This window comes from Sturnus vulgaris, chromosome 1 (genome assembly GCF_052056855.1).
Source record: "Sturnus vulgaris isolate bStuVul1 chromosome 1, bStuVul1.hap1, whole genome shotgun sequence".
Taxonomy (NCBI): Eukaryota; Metazoa; Chordata; class Aves; order Passeriformes; family Sturnidae; genus Sturnus; species Sturnus vulgaris.
The window spans coordinates 134,902,252-134,922,433 of NC_142243.1; the positions used below are offsets into that span (position 1 = coordinate 134,902,252).

The following is a 20,182-nucleotide window of genomic DNA, read 5'->3' on the forward strand; positions in this document are numbered from 1 at the left end:
TCATACTATCTTTCCCCTTTCTTTTTTTTTAAAATCACATAACTGAGAATTCTAAAGGAAAAACAAAATAAAGCCCAAGACAAACCACAAAAAAGCCAAACACGCAAAATCTACAAAACCCCTTTTTCCTTCTAACTTCCTGTACACACAAAAAAGTTTCTGCTTTGCACTTCCAACTAATCTTGAGCAAATTACATCAGCTATCTATATGCAAACACAAATGCAGCTCTGTATTTGCTATGAAACACAAAACTACAAGTTATTTATTTGGCACTGATTTCCACCCTTGAGATATTAGCCCTCTATATTACACACACACACACACACACACACACAACTCCCCACACCCCCCGTCCCTGCAACTGCCCGGAGCTAAACGTTACATTGTGCCTCGTGAAACCAGGCAGCTCCAGCCTGAGTTACACTCATCTGTTGATGCTGCCTGTTCAAGTAAATAATTCTATTAAAATTCATGGACCTCAATCTGCAGCAGCCTTCAGTCAAACAACGAGCATATCAGGAAGTAACTATGTAAATTAACTATTTTTAAAATGTGTATTTATGGATATTTCAGTATAAGTTATATTTTTATACACAAAAACATTCACTTTTTTTTCTCTTTGTTATGTACTCCCTCACACGCTGCCAAAATAAATTAGAAGTTTTTAGTTAATTTCAACAATCTTCTGATCATTGCCTTAAATCAACCATTGTTAAATTACATTCCAAAAAATGCCCAAATAATTATTTGCTAAAAAATATAGATCTGCTAAGTGATCATGAATTACAAAACGGTTTTGCAGCAAAATATATTACTGACTGCTGACCCAAAGAGAGTAATTATATATTCCCAGGACCACTGACATTGAAACAGCAGCCTCTCACATAATCACACCAGTTTAGTTTCAAGGAACTGTTCCAAATCTATGTGGGACAGGAGACAAGCAGTACAAGGGACATTTCACAGAAGGACAATATGAGAGTCCTCCAGAGAAACTTAGCAAAGCACGAAAACCAGGCTTCTGTTCTGAATCTCCCACTATAGTCAACCTTTTCTCTACAAATTATAGAGTGCTTAGAGACACAAATACCCCTCTCTCCCTGTTTTAACCACAGAACTTGACACTTAAAAGTCTTTCATGATCCCACATTGTCATGCAGCATGAGAAAACACATTATTAGAAAAAAGCAAATTAACAGCATACGTTTCATGGTCCCATCTTCCTCTTCATCGTCATCACTGTTTATTACCATGGTCCCCAAGTCTGATTCTAACATGGTGCTGTTGTGCTCAATCATTGTCTGAGCACCTTCACTCATCGTGCTGGTGGCTCTCATGGTACCAGCGCTCTCTGAATTGGTCTTCACCATGGTGTGAGAGTCCAACTCATCTTCATCCTACAGGGAAACATTTGCCAGAACACAGAATATCATTAAAACAAAACAAAGGTAAGATGCAATCCCTTATTGATTAGTTTTTTATCTTTATGTGACCCAGTTGTACTGCTGGACTCCCAGGTTTGAAACTTTAAAAGAAATCACAAAATAACAAATCTTCCATATAAAGAAAAATAAAAATTCTTCTTTCTCTTGCAGATGCATAACAGGGTAAGTACAACATGGCCCACACATTCACTTTGCATTAGCATTCAGCTTTGAGTTCTCTGTGATTTTCATGACCCACTTTATCTCTCTGGGTTCCAAAAATCACTAATACAATTTATAGAAAGAGATTTTGCTGTTTTGCAAGGGACTGTCACCAAGGGTGCTGACCACCCTTAACTTAGGCTCATGCCCAGCATCTGACATTACATACAGAACCCAGATGTCAGGCCATGTTCAATTTAGCTAATAAACAATCTTCAACAGAATTTTTAAAGTCCCTCTCAGAAACAAAAAAAATCAACTTGACTTACTTCAAGTGTTTACTTCCATTTTAAAAGCTTCATTACAAACGTAAGTAAATAATTTGTTAATACTACACATAAAAATAGCCCTTGAGTACATACTTACCCACTAAGTGTGGAGGAGATAATATCAAGGAGATAGACAGTAGCATTTTGAATTGGTAACAGTAATGGGCCAGGAATTTGAAACAGAGCACTAATGACAATCCAGTTAATGAAACGTGAAATTCATATGTAATACCAATATTTGAAAACACTAATGGAAATCCCACTGGTTTCCAAAATCTGATTTAGATTGTACACACAACATCACAGCATTTCAGGAGTAATGTGATGAAATGTGACTATTCACATTTTCTATATTAATAAAATATATTACTCAAGGAAAAACAAATTTAGATGTTCTCATTTGTTGATTAAATGTAAGCAGTAATATCCATCATTGTGAAGTTCCTCTGTGTCAAATTGTTATATTTTAAATGTAAATGCTACTTTCACCTGTTTTACAACCTTATATGCATTCATTCCCTCTACTGTGTCAAAACCTCAGAATTCCTTGATAAACAAATTTTATCCCTGATTAGCAAAATATTTCAGCTACATCATTTGGAAGACTATTAGATAACCCCTTGTTTTTTTAAAATCTGCCCTTACAAATAACATATTTTTGCTACATAGAATCACAGAATTCTTTAGTTTGGAAAAGACCCCTAAAATCACCAATCCAACTGTTAATCTGGCACTGCCAAGTCCACCACTAAATCATGCCCCTAAATGCCACATCTAGAAGACTTTTAAGTACATGCAGGGTAATATGTAACATTAAAACAAGTCTTCATCCACTAACAAATTTCCCCTTTTTCCTAAATCTTTGCATTGCTTTATAGATTTTAAATGTTAAACTACGAAGAGACTTGTAAGTGCAGGGGCTTGGAGGGGACAGACACAGAATGGGACCAGAACAAGAAAAGCCCAGACTCAAACCCCTGCAAGGTCTGGCACTTTGTTTCTCACTGAACTCATTCTGTGGCATGGCAGACAATTCACCTCTCACACAGATACACGTCACAACCTTCATGGTCCGAGTGCCTGTATCACTAAGGGCTGGTCTAGGTAGGTACAGAAAATTGAATGTAGCAATACCAGCTCCTGAAAATTATTCTATTACATCTCAACTAAGAGATACAAAAACAGATTTAATTTTGATACAAAAAGTCTGGCTAACAGCGTACCATAATGAAGCCACGATACAGACCTAAACAGATTTAAATTAAAATTCAAGATGTCAAAAGAATCATTATTTTCCAGATTATAGCATGCAAAAAATACTTGAGTTCTTCATTTGCATTCTTTCAGGGGTTTTTTTTAGTCGCATTCTATTTAGCACCCTACCCTTAAAAAAAACTGTGATATTCCCAAAGATACAGACAGCTTACAGTTACAGCACTAGGCAGCTGTGCCAGTAAAAGAATGAGAATATTTTGGTACTGCTCCTCCTGGTGGCAACTTTAATTTTCTTTATGTTCTACTACCAAATGCTACTGTTAACCCCAGTGTTTTCTACAAATTGCATTTTTCCCCTTCTAAAAACAGTACTCAGAATAAAAAAAAGTCGTTTTTGCATCGCATTTTAAAAGTGCCAGAACAGTTAAACTACAGGTGTTTCTTCCAGTACTGCAATACAACATAAAATTGACTTAACATACTGACGATTCGCCTGTTAATCACTACAAATTTGGTATCTCTAAAATACAGACAGACAAATCTCTGAGTTTAAGGCATAGTTACATTTGATTTACCAACTAGGTTGACTAATATTAATATCCACTTGCAGTGCATGTGGCCCTAAATTTACCTAAGCTGAAATAAGAAATTAAACACTTTCCTAGAGCTCAAAACTTTTATTGTAGAAGTTAGTGGAAAAAAAGTGATGGCTAACAATATGAATAAGTATGAAATGGAACCTAAATTACCATTTTCATAACTTCTGCTTCATTGAAAAAATGATCTTTTATTTCTTCAGTCAAATCAACTATATGGACTTGGTTCAAAGAACAGCATTTCATTTTTCAGTCTGAGTGCCAAAAGCCTTTATCTTAGTATTGTCTCTCAACAAAGAGAACAGTTATCTCTTAGCACCTAGGAGACCAAGGATCACAAAATCCCACCTTAGTACTAGAAAAACAGTTGTCCCAAAAAGAGAAGTACACAACAATTTGGATGAATGGTGTTTTCCTTATATCAGGAATGGTGTACTGAGACAGAACAATATACAACTTCTTCATGGCCCATGCATGCCTCAGAATAATTAATTTTGTAGCTAACACAGATTGCTTCCAGAACTGTCATTCCAGTATTTCTCACAAGTATGAAATTTAGCAAATTAGACTACACTGGTTCTTAAAAGGTAACTTCATAAAAATGTGCAGCGGATCCAAGTTATGGAAGTGCACATTTACATGATAGAAGAAAGTCATTCCTTCATACAAATTCTCATTCATGCTTTACACTACATAAATATTGGTGTAGAACTTGTGATCTGTTGTTAGAAAAGGTAAACACACTGATTAAATAAAAACAAACACAATCTCAATTTTAACCTGGAAAAAAAAAGAAGTATTAAAGCTGAAGTGTCATGTTCTCATACTGTTTATGAAAACAGATCCAAGAATCAAACAATAAAAACAACTAACTCTGGAGTTAAACTGTCTGCTGCTCTCCTGTGTACATATAATAGCAACCAAACTTGTATTTGGAAGGGGTTTCAGTTACACCACTACACAGTGACAGAAGGTGTGCACAAGAGAGAACTCTAAAATCTCTTGAAATGCTACAGAAACGACAATAGAACTACAGAAACTCTGAATAACATCACAGTGTAAAGCACACAAAGTACCAGCAATAACCTGTAATCCTGTAAGACACTCTGGATCTCCTTATTTACCAAAATGTTATTATTAACAAAGTCAACCCTTAAAGCATAAAAATGCAATCATAGAGGTTTCATTATCAGGAAAGAAAATACAAAAATACTTCAGCAGAAACCACACACAAGACTTCATGATATACTTGTAAAATGAAAGATCTCATCACACAAGAAGTTTTCTCAGAGAAGTTGGCCTTGCAGACCATACCCGAGTCTATATCATTACAGAAGTGAATGAGCCAAGGTGATACTGATTAATGGATTTTACTGTTGCCTTTTAAACATCAATGGGTATGAAGACTGATTAAAAAAAAACTAAACAAGAGAAGCAAATACGGCAGTAGTTATCTTTAAAATCTCTCCGCCTGTGTTTTGGCATGTAAAAAGAACACTAGAGGGCAGCAAAGACAGCCAACTCGGCTGCAAGGTATTAAATGAAGATTTATTTACACGCTGGCAAAATTTAGTGTCCTGTAAAATAATTTCATTTACTATTAACACCTCATCATCACCTTTGAAACATGTAGCTGTAGTCACAGCTATCTTTTTTAAAGCACTGTAGTAGCTGCATAAACACATAATATAGTTTAGTCAAGCACAAGGATTTTGTAAAAGCTCCTAACATACAAAGCCAAACCTCAACCTGAGTATATGATTAATGCTGAGCACACAAAGCTTAGACCCATCAGTAAAACAGGTAAAAACTTAACTTTCAGCACACTGTCAAATCCCATCACATTCAAGAGACATCTGTCACAGAACAGCAGTTAACTTGTTTTCTACCTCCAGGTAACGACACCTTGCTGTGTGCTCGTACCTCCCCATGTTTATTCTTCCTATAATCAGTTTCTGGCTCCACAGTGCTGTGGATTTTAACAATACGCTATATTTCTAACTTCAGGACACTTTAAGGACTGCAATCGAATTTAATTAACACATATGTCAAGTGTTCTTTGGCATGAAGAAAAAATGGCAGGGAAAGAGAAAGTTTTAACACTTTCATGCAAAATTACATATATATATATAGACAGATACAGCTATAACATATACATGCAAACACATGAAAGAATCATGAAAGCAAATATAAAAACCTTCAGAAAAGTACAGGACAGTGTATCAGATATAAAATACAGAATACCTCATCTGATTCACTTGTTCCTTTACAACACTGTAAATACTGCAAAAATATACAGGAATAATTACAGCAATTATTTCTTAAAATACAGATGCCAACTTCTCATAATTAATATAGGATTAACCAAATAACCTTTTTTGTATGAATGAATAAATAATCCTACATATAGTAACAACTGATTACCAACAGTTGGCTTTGGTGTTGATAGTTGTCAACCACTAAGTGCCCAAGAAAAAAAAAGGATCACTGAAGTAGTAATTTCTTGATTTAATACCCTAAAAGACTTAAACATTTCTCACATCATAGCGATATTAAAATGTAAAAGAAAACATACAGAGAGCTGATCATTAGCTCATTCCTTTAAGGGTCCACAGAAACAAATATTTAGACATGTTTTCTGTAAGCTGCCAGGCAACGAGTTACTTTACATTCCCATAATACAGCTGCCCAGCCTCAGCATCCACTTCACATCACACTTCCAAAAATGCACGAGAAGAGATTGGTCATGTCTCATAATGCTTAAACTAACATTTAAACTTTGATATTGGGATTAACCTTCTGTAGAACACAACACTTGCGATTTTTGCTTAATTAAAAAAACCTGTACAACTACCTCAGCACCTATAAAAACATGTCAGTTTGTCAGAAGGCATTCTCATCACATGAGCAGCTCTCATAACAGGCATAAAATCAATTCTAGGCACATTATTTATAATGATAATTTTCAGGAAGTATACAGGAGAATACATGAAGATTGTATTCAACCTGGACATTTATTTGCAGCTCTACAAAGTTTTGAACAGCAAAAAATATTTACATTACAATTGACAACTTCTCATGCTATAAAATGTTCACAGACAATGGTGAAAAAGAAAAAAAATATTCAATTTTAGGGCTATGACTCTTCCTCACTTGAAGGACAACTACCTGAATTGACCCTGAAAATTAAGCACATAATTGTGATTATTTCTCCAAACACACACAGTCCACTCTACTTCCAGTTATGCAAGTCACTTTTAACCTGAGTGCCCATTACTACACAATATATGACTTTAAGAAGGCATTAAAGGACAAAAACTTACTCAAATATAACTGCTAGGGTTAAAACAGGTTTCCTAACATAAGAAACTTCTCAGTTAGAACATTTTACACCTTCCTTCTTGATGTGTCTCAAATCATGCACTAGTGAGTAATGAGCAGAACTGCTCACAATTTACATAGGAAATTCTTGGGGGGTTAGATCAATAAATTCAAGCCCCTGACAGGTTAACTGAAACCATTCTTTTTCAATAGTATATGGACTCAGTTCACTGCTCATGAGAGACCTTTAACATCAATAGACTATACTTAACATTAACACCAATATTTGCTCTGCCTTTAGATGTTAAATATGCATTTCTCAAAGTTCGAGTCTGTTTCTGCATTTCTATAGTGAGGTCCTTACAGTAGTAGGATTGGGAAAAAAATCTGGTTTTGAGGTGTTATTTTTCAGCACTGAAATGCCAGGTGGCTATTACTTTGCAACTGAACAATGACTCTAATTCTACACGCATCTAAAAACATTTCTAGATATTAAAATATGAAGAAATACATGCACTACTTGCTGTCACTACTACTACATAAGGTAACACAGGGACTGTCATTAGCTTTTTCTAGGACTGCTGCCATCACTGCAGACTTATCAAGACCTGTATTATCATTTGAACTATAAGATTATGTAGTCATGCAGACTATATACAAGCAGCCCTGTATTTCTTATGGGGCTCTGTGAAACTGATCTAGAAGGAAAAGGAATGTACAAGGGTTATTTATCTTTATCCCTGAATGCTGGGCTGCTGACTTCATCCACTACCAAACTGTACACCAACTACACCAAACTGGCACACATATTATCTGCTTTCCCTTTCCAAAAGGGAAACAATAAACACTCAGAAGTACAGAAAGAATCGGTTTACTGTTTTTCTGGCAGTTCCACAAACAAGTACAAATTAAATGAAAGACACAATCTTTGAGCTTATTCTCAAATTATACATTATTTTGAAGTGGAGTGTGGGCTTGAGGGATCGATTATTTCTTTTTCTAAAATGATAAACACAAATATTGTAATGCTTTCATTTTTTTCTTCCAGATTTTTATCCTGGTTTCCTTGAATAACTTGCAGATCCACTGATTAACTTCTGCCTATTATGCTTAAAAAACCAAAATCAGAATACCACTTAGTTCAGGCTTCACTTACACCTAACATGTTCAGCAGTTTTCTATTATGCAGTGTATGAGCAACATGCATTCAAGAAACAATTTACCAGATAATGTCTTTAATTGAAAAGAAAATGGTAACAGTTTGAAAGAACCACAGAATGTTTTGGATTGGAAGGGACCTTAAATACCATCTAGCTCTAACTCTTCTCCACGGATAGGGACATCTTCATCTGTATCAGATTGCTCAAAGTCCCATCCAACCTGACCTACAACACTTTAGGAATAGGGCATCCACAGCTTCACTGGGCAACCTGTTCTAGTGTTACACCTCTTCTCCATAAAGAAATCTTCCTAATATTTAATCTCAATCTACCACCTTCCAGTTAAAAGCCATCATCCCTACACTATATGCCCCTGGAAAAAGTCCTTCTCCAGATTTCTTGTAGCACCCCATAGACATTGTAACAAGTTTACTCTGCTGATTCCTGGTTTGGATGAGTTTGCACTTCTGGTTGATCAGAACCTTTGGTGACAGCAACTGGACAAGATTCTGGTGTTATCTTTCAAATGAATCTGGAATTTCTTACAGTGATGTACTGCACTGAAACTGTTGCAAGACACAGGAAGTCTGTATTATAATCAAAAAATTACTAAAACCAGTCCAGAACAAAATTTGTTCTGCACTGTGACACACAAAAGATATTCACAGGTTACTCCAAAAACTGGTTTTGTCAACAAGGAAATCTCTCCTCACCTCACCATCAATATTCTTCATTTCAATCACTTGTACCCTCGCTTTTTCTATTAAAGCTAAGTATTTCAAAACTATATTTAATGATAGCAAAAGTCACACTTACTACCAAATACCACCAGTTTTAACAACTGTTAAATATTTCATTCTAACTACAAATCTTATCACAGATTATTTTCTTGAATCATAAAACTGTGAAAACTTAAGGAACTAAAAAAATCTCAATAGCATTAAAAAAATACACAAAAGTATTTCTTATAGTAAATACAAAAATCTTCTTTTACTTGATCTTTTTATAATGGGAAACTTTTTAAAATATTTAATTCTTCAATATAAACTTTACAGCAAAAACAGCTGGACATCCTCTCATCCATTACAAGATTTTCTTACATGTCTCTTAACAGGCCCTGTAAAAATCATTTGGTACTATTTATTAATATTAGTTAACAATTACATCCTGGAAGTCAGCATCTGCAGTGAAAAATAAAAAGGACTCCACAACATCATATAACAAAGGATGATAAAAGTATTCTGAAAGAACACATTGCTGAAATTTTTGCCCAGACACTCTCATCCTTCTCTTTTTGTCATCTTAAAGTCTCATCTAGTAATCCCTTCACTCAAAGGAATACTACAAAGCTTCATTTTCCAATTTCTCCTCTTCTGTCTTTCACTGTGCTGAAGTCATGCTCTTCTATTTTTCTACTACCTTTCTTTTCTGAACTGACTAGTCTCATTCACAAGTCCACTTGCATGGTTTTCTCCTATTCTGTTACTCTGTTCAGTACTGAGAAGGCAGCTCTGCCTCAAATTTGCCTCTTCTCTTACTCACCTGTGAAGTTTTCAAACCTTTACTCTTTTCTCACATCCTGTGCAACTACAGGCAGGGCTTGCCCTCTGCAAGGCTGGCCTTTAGAACTCCACTACATTATGATCACAAAGAAAAACTGAGCAAGATATGCAAATGCTGAGCTGCCAACTGCTCTGACCTTCTCCCTTATATTGAAGAGCAATTTCTTCAAGCAGAGGTTGACTTCTGGTTCAGTGTTTGCTGATGGTCATGCACTGATATATGATTTACAGCCCCATAAATTCTATTAGTGTAAGTAAAAAAATGACAGACTTAGCATTTCCATACACTACAATGGCACTCATTTTTAAGAGCAAACCAACCTTTTAACAGAAGTGGCTAATTAGACAAACTAGGCACTGCATTTGACAAAGTTGCCAGGAGGTGCAGGGAGGTGAGCAATCCTTTCCTTCTACTGCTAAAGCCGCACCTGGAGTGCTGGATCCACTTCTGGGCTCTCTCCCGTGAGGAAAGGCTGAGAGCTGGAACTGCTCAACCTCGAGAACACAAAGCTCATAGGGGACCTCACCAGTATGTCTGAGTATCTGAAGGGCAGGTGCAGAGGATGAAGTCAAGCACCTTTCAGTGGTGCCCAGTGACAGGAACAGAGGCAATGGGCATATAATGAAATGAGGAGGTTTCCTGTGAACATCAGGAAATACTTTTTGCACCATCAGAGTCACCAAGCATTGGCACGAGCTACACAGGGAGGTTGTGAAGTTTCCTTCCTTGGAGATATTCAAAACTGTCTGGACATGGTCCCCGGCAGCAAAACCTCAGTGGCCCTGCTTAAGTAGGGGGGTTGGACAAGATGACCTCAGCAGGTACCTGCCAATCTCAACCACTCTGTGATTCTGTTTTTTCAGCCCTGTTAACTAAAGATACTCCTGTTACTTTCAGATTTGAGGCACTTATCTTCTATATGTAGTGACAAGCAGACTCCTGTAGTCTTTTTTACTCATAACTTGCCCCTTACCGCATCACAAGAGCTCATGGGAGAATTCCCAACTGCTACAATGGCAACACAAGTAACAGATTGCTGCCTCAATCCTGGATTTGAGGTTCTCTTATACTGAAATACTAAATGGGGGGAAGTATGGAGGGAAGGAGTGTGGGGGGTGGTGGAGCAGGGAGTGCAGTGCCCTGTTCTAACTTCTGTATCCATGCAAGAACCATGAAGAATTGCTAAATTCTGCCTCAGTTGAGGTGAGCCGAACTTGTGTTACACCCTTCCACACAGCAGTGGGAGAGGGAGGTGAACACCACAACCTTAGCTGGCATGGACTGTGCCTGGCAATGTGATCTGAACCTTAGGCTAAGTAATCAGATGTCATGCCTCATTTTGGGTTAATGCAAAAGACATAAACAGTGCACAAGAATTTAACATCTCCAGTTCAGAAAGCAATAGTATGGATGAAACCAAGCTAGTAAAGATATCCAATTTTTATGTCAGTAATAAATCAGTCTCTTCAAAAAGACTGTTCAGTAAGTCAAGTCACAAACATCAACTCTGCATGTCAAGTCACACAGAGGAAAATTTCCTAACATAAAAAAATAGTCTCAGCCTTCCCTGCCTGTTTATTACTGACTAAGCAAGTACAATTCAGAGTAAACCACCTTTATAAAAACAATCTATCAATATTCTTAGAACAGAAGAAAATGCAGCCAACCACACTGATTGTTGGAGATACAAAAGATTGCACAGAATCTGCTTGAAAAGTATCCCTATATATAGATCATCACATAGCACTCTGCAACAAGGATTCTACAATTTACTATAGGACAACTGCATTTACTGCACTGCTCTTTCCTGTTTGCTCAAAGCTGTAACATTTCAGTCTCCATCTTCTCTATGCTCTTTCTGAATGACCTTGAATGACCACACATTTTATGTGTGGCAACACACTTCTTTGAAGCACATTCTGCTGCATTGCACAAGACTAACCTGAAATAAATTATGTAGGGAAGAGTAATAATGCCAGGAACACAGACTTATTCTTAACACTGCCAAACAATTCTAAATGCAATCTACTTGTCACACAACCTGCTTCTCTTCTCAAACATGCTGACAAAGTCATCTGAAGATGAATGCCATCATCATTTGCATGTTACTTGGTTCAAACCACACTGCAATCACTGCTTACTGAGTGTCGTCATTAACTACTCTGTGTATTAGACTTCACCATAAAAATCCAAACAAACACCAAGCCAAGTGCCCTGAACTAAAAACTAAACCATTTGTCTAGAAGACCACCTGTGAAAGTAGAACCTTAAACATTTTTGGGGGTTTTAATGTTAGTCTGAATAGCTGAAGTTGACATGGCTTCTTTTCCCACTTCCTAGAAAAGCTTTTACTAAGACATTTCATGGAATAGTGCTGAAAGCTGGCTTATACAGCATTACTCACAATTAAAGTGTGAAATACTCAGAATTCGCAGGCTTAAAACCTCACAGAAAACTGGTAAAAAAAGTATTTAAACACAACTACAGGAAGCAGGGGAACATCAGCAACCTATCTGTTAAGTTTAGGTGGTTATAAGAAAAACGGATACACACCGAGTTTTCTTCCTCCTCTTCTAGTTCTCTCTGCTGCTCCTCATGTCGCTTTGCCTTTATCTCCATAGCTTCGGTGATCAGGTCCCTTAAAATTGAAACTGGCTTAGCATTCTTAATAAATGTATGCTAGGGGGAAAAAAAATCATTAAAATATGTAATATCATTACAGCAGTTGTGCTTCAGGTTTAATTACAAATCTTATTCAACACCACAGATTTCAGTGATAAACAGTATCATACATTACTCAATAACCAAAATCTACACCAACACAACATACAGTATCTTTCAGCTGCTTCGTAACTAAAATTTTACTTTAACTATTTTTATTCATTGCAAGCCTTGGGAAATGTAATCACTTAATAACTGTTTTATGATTGAGGATATAATTTTCCAAAGAAATCGTGCAGTAAGTTGTAAATACAGTGGTGATGATCTGACACAGAAAACCAATGTTTTTCAGGAATTAGTTTCATAATTTAACCTATCTTAACAAATTGAGAGTATAAATTAGTGGCTCTAACCAGACCATCTGTGGCAGCTTACTTCAACAAACATATACTTTAAATGTCATAAAACATTCCTTCATCTATGATGCTGAAATGTGGAACCAGTAAAAAAGCAGCCCTTCCTTTCAGCAGGAAGTTTAATTTTTAATTCAAAGTCATTTAAAATATTACTTCTTCATTTAGGACAAGATGCATGATTCTGTTTGCACATTTTGCTGCCTAATAAATACTTGTTAGAAAAAGAAATCTGATATTTGCATCATGATATGCAAGTACAATTCAGGCAAAATCTAACTAAGCACCTCAGAAAAATATTACTAAATATTTAAAAACTGTTCCATGAAGAACAGAACTGATGAAGCCTCATGCCCTACACGTATTATCTATCTTCTCTCTTGATATATTAATTCAATTATTCTCTTTTTCATTCCATGACCTCTCCTCACCAGCAGTACTTTCATTTCTACTCAAACATTTTCACAGCACCTCCAGCTCCATCACATATGCTCCAAATTCCAGCTGGGGAAAAAGACAACACAGATTCCTGATGAACAAACACAGTATTTGGTTTCCTGGTCAGTAAGCATAGGAAAGAAACTGCACACTGAAGCTTTTTGTTTCTTTGTTTCTCCTTACTTGCCCACATTAATGCCAGTCTCTTCTATGTAGCTGTCTGTATTCAGCTAACCATACAAACTTCAAATCTTGGAGGTCTCAAGTACTGGTGCATACATCACACAGACACCTATAACTTTCAATTTTTACTTACCTTGTGGTCTACATTTTGGTATTTTGCAACGTATAAAATTAAATATTCATTGCATGATCTACAAATTTGACGGCTCTATTACCAAAAACTACTTTGCAAAATTTTTGTTCTCCTTGTAGTGGTGTTCACTGGAACTTAGAATTTAACAGCTGCTATTGCTAGCTCAACACAGAATAAATCTAGCAGGAGAGTAATAAAGGAAGTGATAGCCCAGCATACCCTGCCTTGCTCCAAAGGTCCACACTGCCAACTGTGTCTCACTTAGGAAAGTGCCCATCTTGTTGGGCCAACTTGGTTGAACTCAGCCCAAGAACAAACTCATTATAGTGCCCATCTGCATCAGACCTTTCCAGGACACAGAGCCACCTGCCTGCTCAATCTGACCAGAAGGAAATACTGAATATACCCCATGTGTATCCACACAGAGGGGTAACCTGGGCTCAATTCTTTTACTAATCACTTGTCTAAATCCTGAGATCTACTGAAGGCCTCTAACCACAAAGCAAAGATCCAATTTTAATAGCAAGAACCAGCCTTAAAGTATTTAATAAGCAATGAATTTTTTGAAGCCGCAAGAAATAAAATGGGGGCAGAGATACAGGAGCTGACAGAGAACAGACTACGAAGTAAAAAGAAATAAGGCACAATAATAGTTAAAATAAGATTTTTCCCTTACAATTTTTACAACATTTTGGGTTTGAGAGGAAAAAGGAAAAAAGAAGCCCAAATATAAAATGTGCTTTTTCTCAGTAACTCAAATACTGACCTGCAGCAGCTGGGTTGCTGTAGCTCTTTGTTCAGGATTTTTCACTAAGCATTTCTTCACAAAATCTGTGAATTCATCAGACCAGAGCTCTGGCTTCCGGAAGGTTGGAGGGGGATTTGTAGGAATCATAAAAATAGCCTAGATAAAAATCAAACAATAGCAAGTTTAAGCAAAACACATCACCACAGCAGCTGAAGCCAAGGTAAAAAAAAAAAAAAAAAAAAAAAAAAAGAAAATAAATTGCTTTATCCACCTTTCTTATCAGGGTAAGAATCTGGAAGACAAATTTTAAGTATGCAAGGATTTCTACTCAGATCAAGATTCAGAAAGTAAATCCATCTGCTACTAATGTAACTACTTCCCATTAGATTTTCTCTATTTAAACTGTACCCCATTGAGCACAAGACTCCTTATTTTATCTACTGCTGTTCATCAATCTGAAGATATGATTATATTCTTTCAGAAATTCTTAGCAGAAATGACAGCACTGCTTGTTTAAATACACATATAAAGTTGCTGTGAAAAGCCAAGCTCACCTTCTCCTCTCTTAAGTGAATTTAGTTTTATTTGAGAATCGCTTAGGAAATTTGGGAGGATTGCTATTTCCTTTCACACTCATAATTCATCAGATGGAGCTTTAAAACCTGCTTTTCCAAGTAAGATACATATGCTAAAAGACATATGGTAACACTAAAAGATGACATAAATAAAATAATCAAGTAATTAGTCTTACAGTACTGAGAACTTACATGAAATTGAAAATGCACCTTTTACCTATATAACAGAAATTTCTAATTTCTTCTGTTGAGAACCATATGCAGACAGATTTTTCAGCTGGGAAAAAATATTCGTCCTATATGAAAAAAAGTTTGTCCTACTTAAGCTTATATACATTGTGCCATTTTTATATGGTTATTTCCATGTTTTCTTCTAAATAAAAATACACACTTGTACTGGAGGTAAAAAGCCATACAACTTTGATGGACTACCGCAAAATACTGAAAATTTTTGAACTTTTGTATCTAATAAATGCATTCAATATCAAAGCTTAAGATAGCAACACACGATTTAGAACTAGGTCTACTGATAACAACAGGCTATTATTTTCTTCTAAACCCAGGTTCAATTCAATCACATTTTCCAAACTCACAGGGAAGAAAAGTTCTTCATTTCTTTTTCTACAAGCATAGGCAGAAATATAAACTCAGAAAAGGGGAAAAAACTGACTCTGCACACTTTTAACATATTAGAAGCACTAAAAGTTTCAGCCTGTGTCTGAAACATAGGCAGAAGGCAGAGAAAACTTAATGAGATTTTATCCATAGCTTCTGAAGCAGTCTGACTGGCCTTGAAAGTTGGTTGAACTCATTCAAATCGTTATTAGAAAATTCTTCTCATATTCTGAAGGAATGTGCAGTCCACGTTAAATGATGTAAAAACTGTTTACTAACATTTTAATGAAAAACTAATTCAGCACTGAATAGTTGCTTGAATTCAAATACCTAAACATTTACAAAACTTGCCATTTTGTTTAATAAAAATGTATGCTACAACAGCAGCTTTATATTTGCAGTGGGCAGCCACGCCAAACAAGTATATGGACTCAGATAGGAAACATGGCACTCAGTAACTGGCCTTATCTACTTCACTTGTGATGCAAGATTAATTGTCAGTACAAGTGAAGTGCTTCTGGCAAAAAGCAGTGGCTAACAAATTCAGCTGTTTCTGTCCTTGAAATTAATGATCTCTTCTGAACTTTGAACTGATGACTTCTGATCTTATCTGCAGATACTCTTAACAGCCAACTCTGCAGTAGCTATTGAAAACACAGCTGTAACAGAAGACTACCAACTTCTGTTTATGTGGTGTCAAAACAGGTACCTCCTGTTTGATCATAAACATTGACCTCTCTCCCCACAGGTAAGCAAAGGTAAGTTACAGAGTCCTACTCAGCTCCACAGTTCTAGGAAGAATGTTTGCTTTGGCCAATTATTTTCATCAAATACACAGCAGTTAAGAACCACAGCAAAGAAGTGACTTCTTTGTCATTCACAAAGGACAATGAGAAGAAAGAGGGAATTCATGAATCATTCTTTTATGCCAGGCAACAAAAGTCACAAAAGGAGATATTCAAGTGTTAGAGCTCCAAATCCACACTTATGCTTCGTACATTTGTTGGAAATACCTACTTCAGAAATACGTGTATCTATGTAATGCTTAAACTGCAGCCTTTTTAAAATCCTACTACATCACATGAGCTCTATTAGCTGAAAAGAAAAATTAGATGTATTTTTGTAATATATTTTTGTAGTACAAGAAAATATACAGAAACTACTTATTCCAAATGTTTAGTCCAACTTGGTAATTATGCCATGCAATTGCTAGCATGTACCTCTCCCTCCAGTTCTCATCACTCCATTCTAATAACCAACCTAAAATTCTGGTTTTCAATTCCATCTTTCCTCTCTACTACCTAATTTTGGCTTGCATATCTCTCTGCAGAAAAATTAAGCTCCCTTCCTCTTTCAAAACTGTCTATGATTTAGCTTTCAACCACCTTGTTTCCTTCCAAGAGGCTTGCAAAGCAATCACTGGAGAATTATAAAGCTAGTCCCAAATCTCCAGAAATAAAAACAAAACACTTATCTGACAGGAACTTATTCCTCATTTTTGCTTCCACTTCTTGTCAAAAAGGTCATTTCTATCCTAAAATAACTATATATTATTTTAAAACAAAACTCAGCTATTTTAATCACTCTGGGTGCCAGTGGAACCAGGAAATACTTCTTTTTCATGCTTCTTTCATCTTACCTAAGATTTCTCCAGTCTGTATTTTCCCAAACTATTACTTGTAGTATTTTTTTACCTCTTGTAATTTTCTCAGAAATTTCCCACAGCTATTTGTTTTAGTGTAGCTCTCACAGTGGGGCTGAGGATAGTGCTCATACAACCAGTGTTGGGCAAATGCTGCTTAAAAGAAACACCAAATATAAGTTACTATCCACCCAACTGCATGGGCTGAACTGGCAGCTCCAACTGCAGGAAATGTTAGGAGGAAATTGTTCAACAGATGGGGCAGGCTCTGACATACTTATAAAAGAGTTGGGGCTAATTCTTTTCTCTCTCCCACCCTCAACATCACCTTCCACATTGCCTTACATTTCTGAGACAGACTGACAAATCTTACACGAGTAACTCATCAAATATACAACCAAAGAATTTGATTATATGACTCAGTCTTCAGTTTTAACTCTTCAACTATCTTTAAAAGGACAAAGAAATCTCTAAAGATGCAAGAAGGATCAGCTTAATCTGTCACCTGCCTACAATACAGAGGTCATTCCAAACTTGTCCTGAACTGGCCCTTTCCCCTCTAAACCTTGAGCCCAATTCTACTTCGAATCATCTTTCACACATTGGTCTGAGGCAAATCCTCCACTTTGCAGTGAAACCAGAATTCAAGGCAGATCATAATACATGTATGACAAAAGATGAGGGGAAGAGAAAATGATCCAGGGCAGTTTTTGGGACACTGGCAACACAGTTTGTACCATACCTGTTGCCTGGAAGCACTTCCCTGCTCAATCACCAGCAGTTGCAACTAAGTTGAACACCAGACTGAGAACTCGGTCTTAAATGAGAGCAGAACTGCACAAGTCAGCCCAGTATTTTCTTTTTATTATTCTTAAAGGGCACAGTATTTTAAATCAAGTCCAGGCCAAAAGCAGGAGGTTTTTTCCTAAGAAGGTTCTTTTATGGGCAATTTTATTGGCATGAAAATGTAATTATGGTGATGATGATGAATTAGGAAACGCCAAAAGAAAAATGAGATGCTCATATACCACACATGGAAATTCCTAATCAGAAAATCCTTGCAGCTCATTCTTCTTGTCAGTCAGGAAAATATATCTGTATTTCACACAGCCATGAACACATTAAGTGATCACTAGCAATTTCACAGAGGTACCATGTCTTCTGGCTTTTAGTTCCTCGAGTAACCTATCTCTATTACTTAGCTGAAATAAGTTACTTGTAATAAAAAGCAGAAAATCTACCCAGTATCATAAATACTACTGAAGAAGACAACAAAGAACTCTATATTGTGGTGATTTTATAATTTTTATGCTGTGAAGCTCCATTGCTAGAATCTATAGAGAAAAACTTTTTTACAAACAGGGTAAGGATACATGAGATCAGTTTGTGACTTCATAGTTTTTGGAACTACAATTATACTACTTAGTTTAGCAATCTACTGTAGGAAACAAACACCAAAACAAATTTAAACTCAGTAGCACATTTCAGAGCACAAAAACCTATTTAAGTCTGGTGGAGTTATATATTGAGTACTGCAAAATTTTCGTAACTTTAGAAACAAAGAATCACCTGAAAGACATTTTTCTCTTCTTTGTGATACACGCCATAGAACCTCCCTCCTTTCTTGAATACCCTTCAAAAAGACTACTAAGACACCATTGATTAATCAGTTACACAACTCATCAGCTGTCTAAAAAAGAAACATCAGCATGGAGAAGGGTAAAATACTAGCAGGTTCTACACTGGATTTGCTTTGTTAAGCATGTTTTCTTGGTGTGGCTTTTTGGGGGAGGGGTTCTGTTTGTTTTGGTTTTATTAATTCAGAACTACTATATTGCAACACAGTGAAAAATAAAGTTGCTGAACAATACCTCGTGTTTAAAGTCAAGAAAGTTGGTTCATAATCTGCTTCACAGTAGATAATAGATTTGTTAAAAGCACCCTAAAAATCACTGCTTCCTCCTTCCATCTGCAAACACAGACGTTGATGAAAATCTAATGTACTCACACCTTTTGTGCAGAACTACAAACAGGTCTGGGCTCCATCAGACATCTACCACATACCTGATCCAAGCTGATTCTTACTAGAATTATCAATAGAGGATTAAATGCAGGAAGGGATAAGTGAAGTTTTAGTCTAGAGAAGTTCTGGACAAACAACAATTGACATAAAATTGTTCATCCTAAGGAGGGGAAATATGTGCCACATTTAACAAACAATCTACTGTGCTTACTTTTATAGTTTTTAGTAATTGCCACAGATTAAACCATAAACAGTACTATGTAAGTTAAAAATTTAAATTACTTTACTGTAAAATTTCATATATTAACACTAGGAGCACTTGAAAAATTAAAAAAAAAAAACACCATAGGAGGAAAAAACCAAACTAAATAAAACAAACCACAACTCTTACCAGTGGCTTAACAGCCATTTACTGTCATAAGCTTCCCTCTGGAATAATGACCTTTGATGATCAAATCCAAGTATGATTCACTTAACATGTAAAGTAATAAAGTAATAAACACAGAGAAAAGATACATAAAGGAAAGATTAGTCTCATGATTAACAGCAAAGATGGGTTACTGAAAGATAAGCTGTATACATTGACCTGTATATTTATTATTTCTAGTAAGCTCATAACATTCTGACAGCATAACAGGTCAAGAATGTAAAGATACCAATCTCAAACATTTTGCAATAGTAAGTGCAATTGCAAATCTATCAAAAAGAATCAACCCTTGCCTTGTTAGCACTGTCACGTAACAGAACGGTGCCTTGAGATTCACCTCTGAATTTACTCTTCCTACTAAGGGGGAAATTGGACTAATGAACCCTATGGATCCCTTCAAAATTGACATATTCTTTGATTCTAAAAAATTGCTTTAAATTTCAAAGGAATATTACAGATCATTTGTTATGTGACAACAGCTTGAACAAGTTAGTGGTCTAAGGCCACAAGTTCATCCAGTTTGAGGTCTTTCATAACTGGTTTTAAACATGCT

At 36.1% G+C, this 20,182-nt stretch overlaps 1 protein-coding gene across 2 annotated transcripts in view; it reads right to left on the bottom strand.

The window, feature by feature from the left end:
* Positions 1-20,182, bottom strand: part of STK3 (serine/threonine kinase 3) — a 121,628-nt gene that overhangs the window by 54,238 nt on the left and 47,208 nt on the right. For both annotated transcript variants that reach the window (XM_088177643.1, XM_014879776.2), the window contains exons 7-9: positions 14,366-14,503; positions 12,325-12,450; positions 1,206-1,398 (exon numbers count right to left, since the gene is read on the bottom strand). In XM_088177643.1, the coding sequence (XP_088033769.1) occupies positions 1,206-1,398; positions 12,325-12,450; positions 14,366-14,503 (457 nt within the window). The remainder of the gene's footprint in view (positions 1-1,205; positions 1,399-12,324; positions 12,451-14,365; positions 14,504-20,182) is intronic.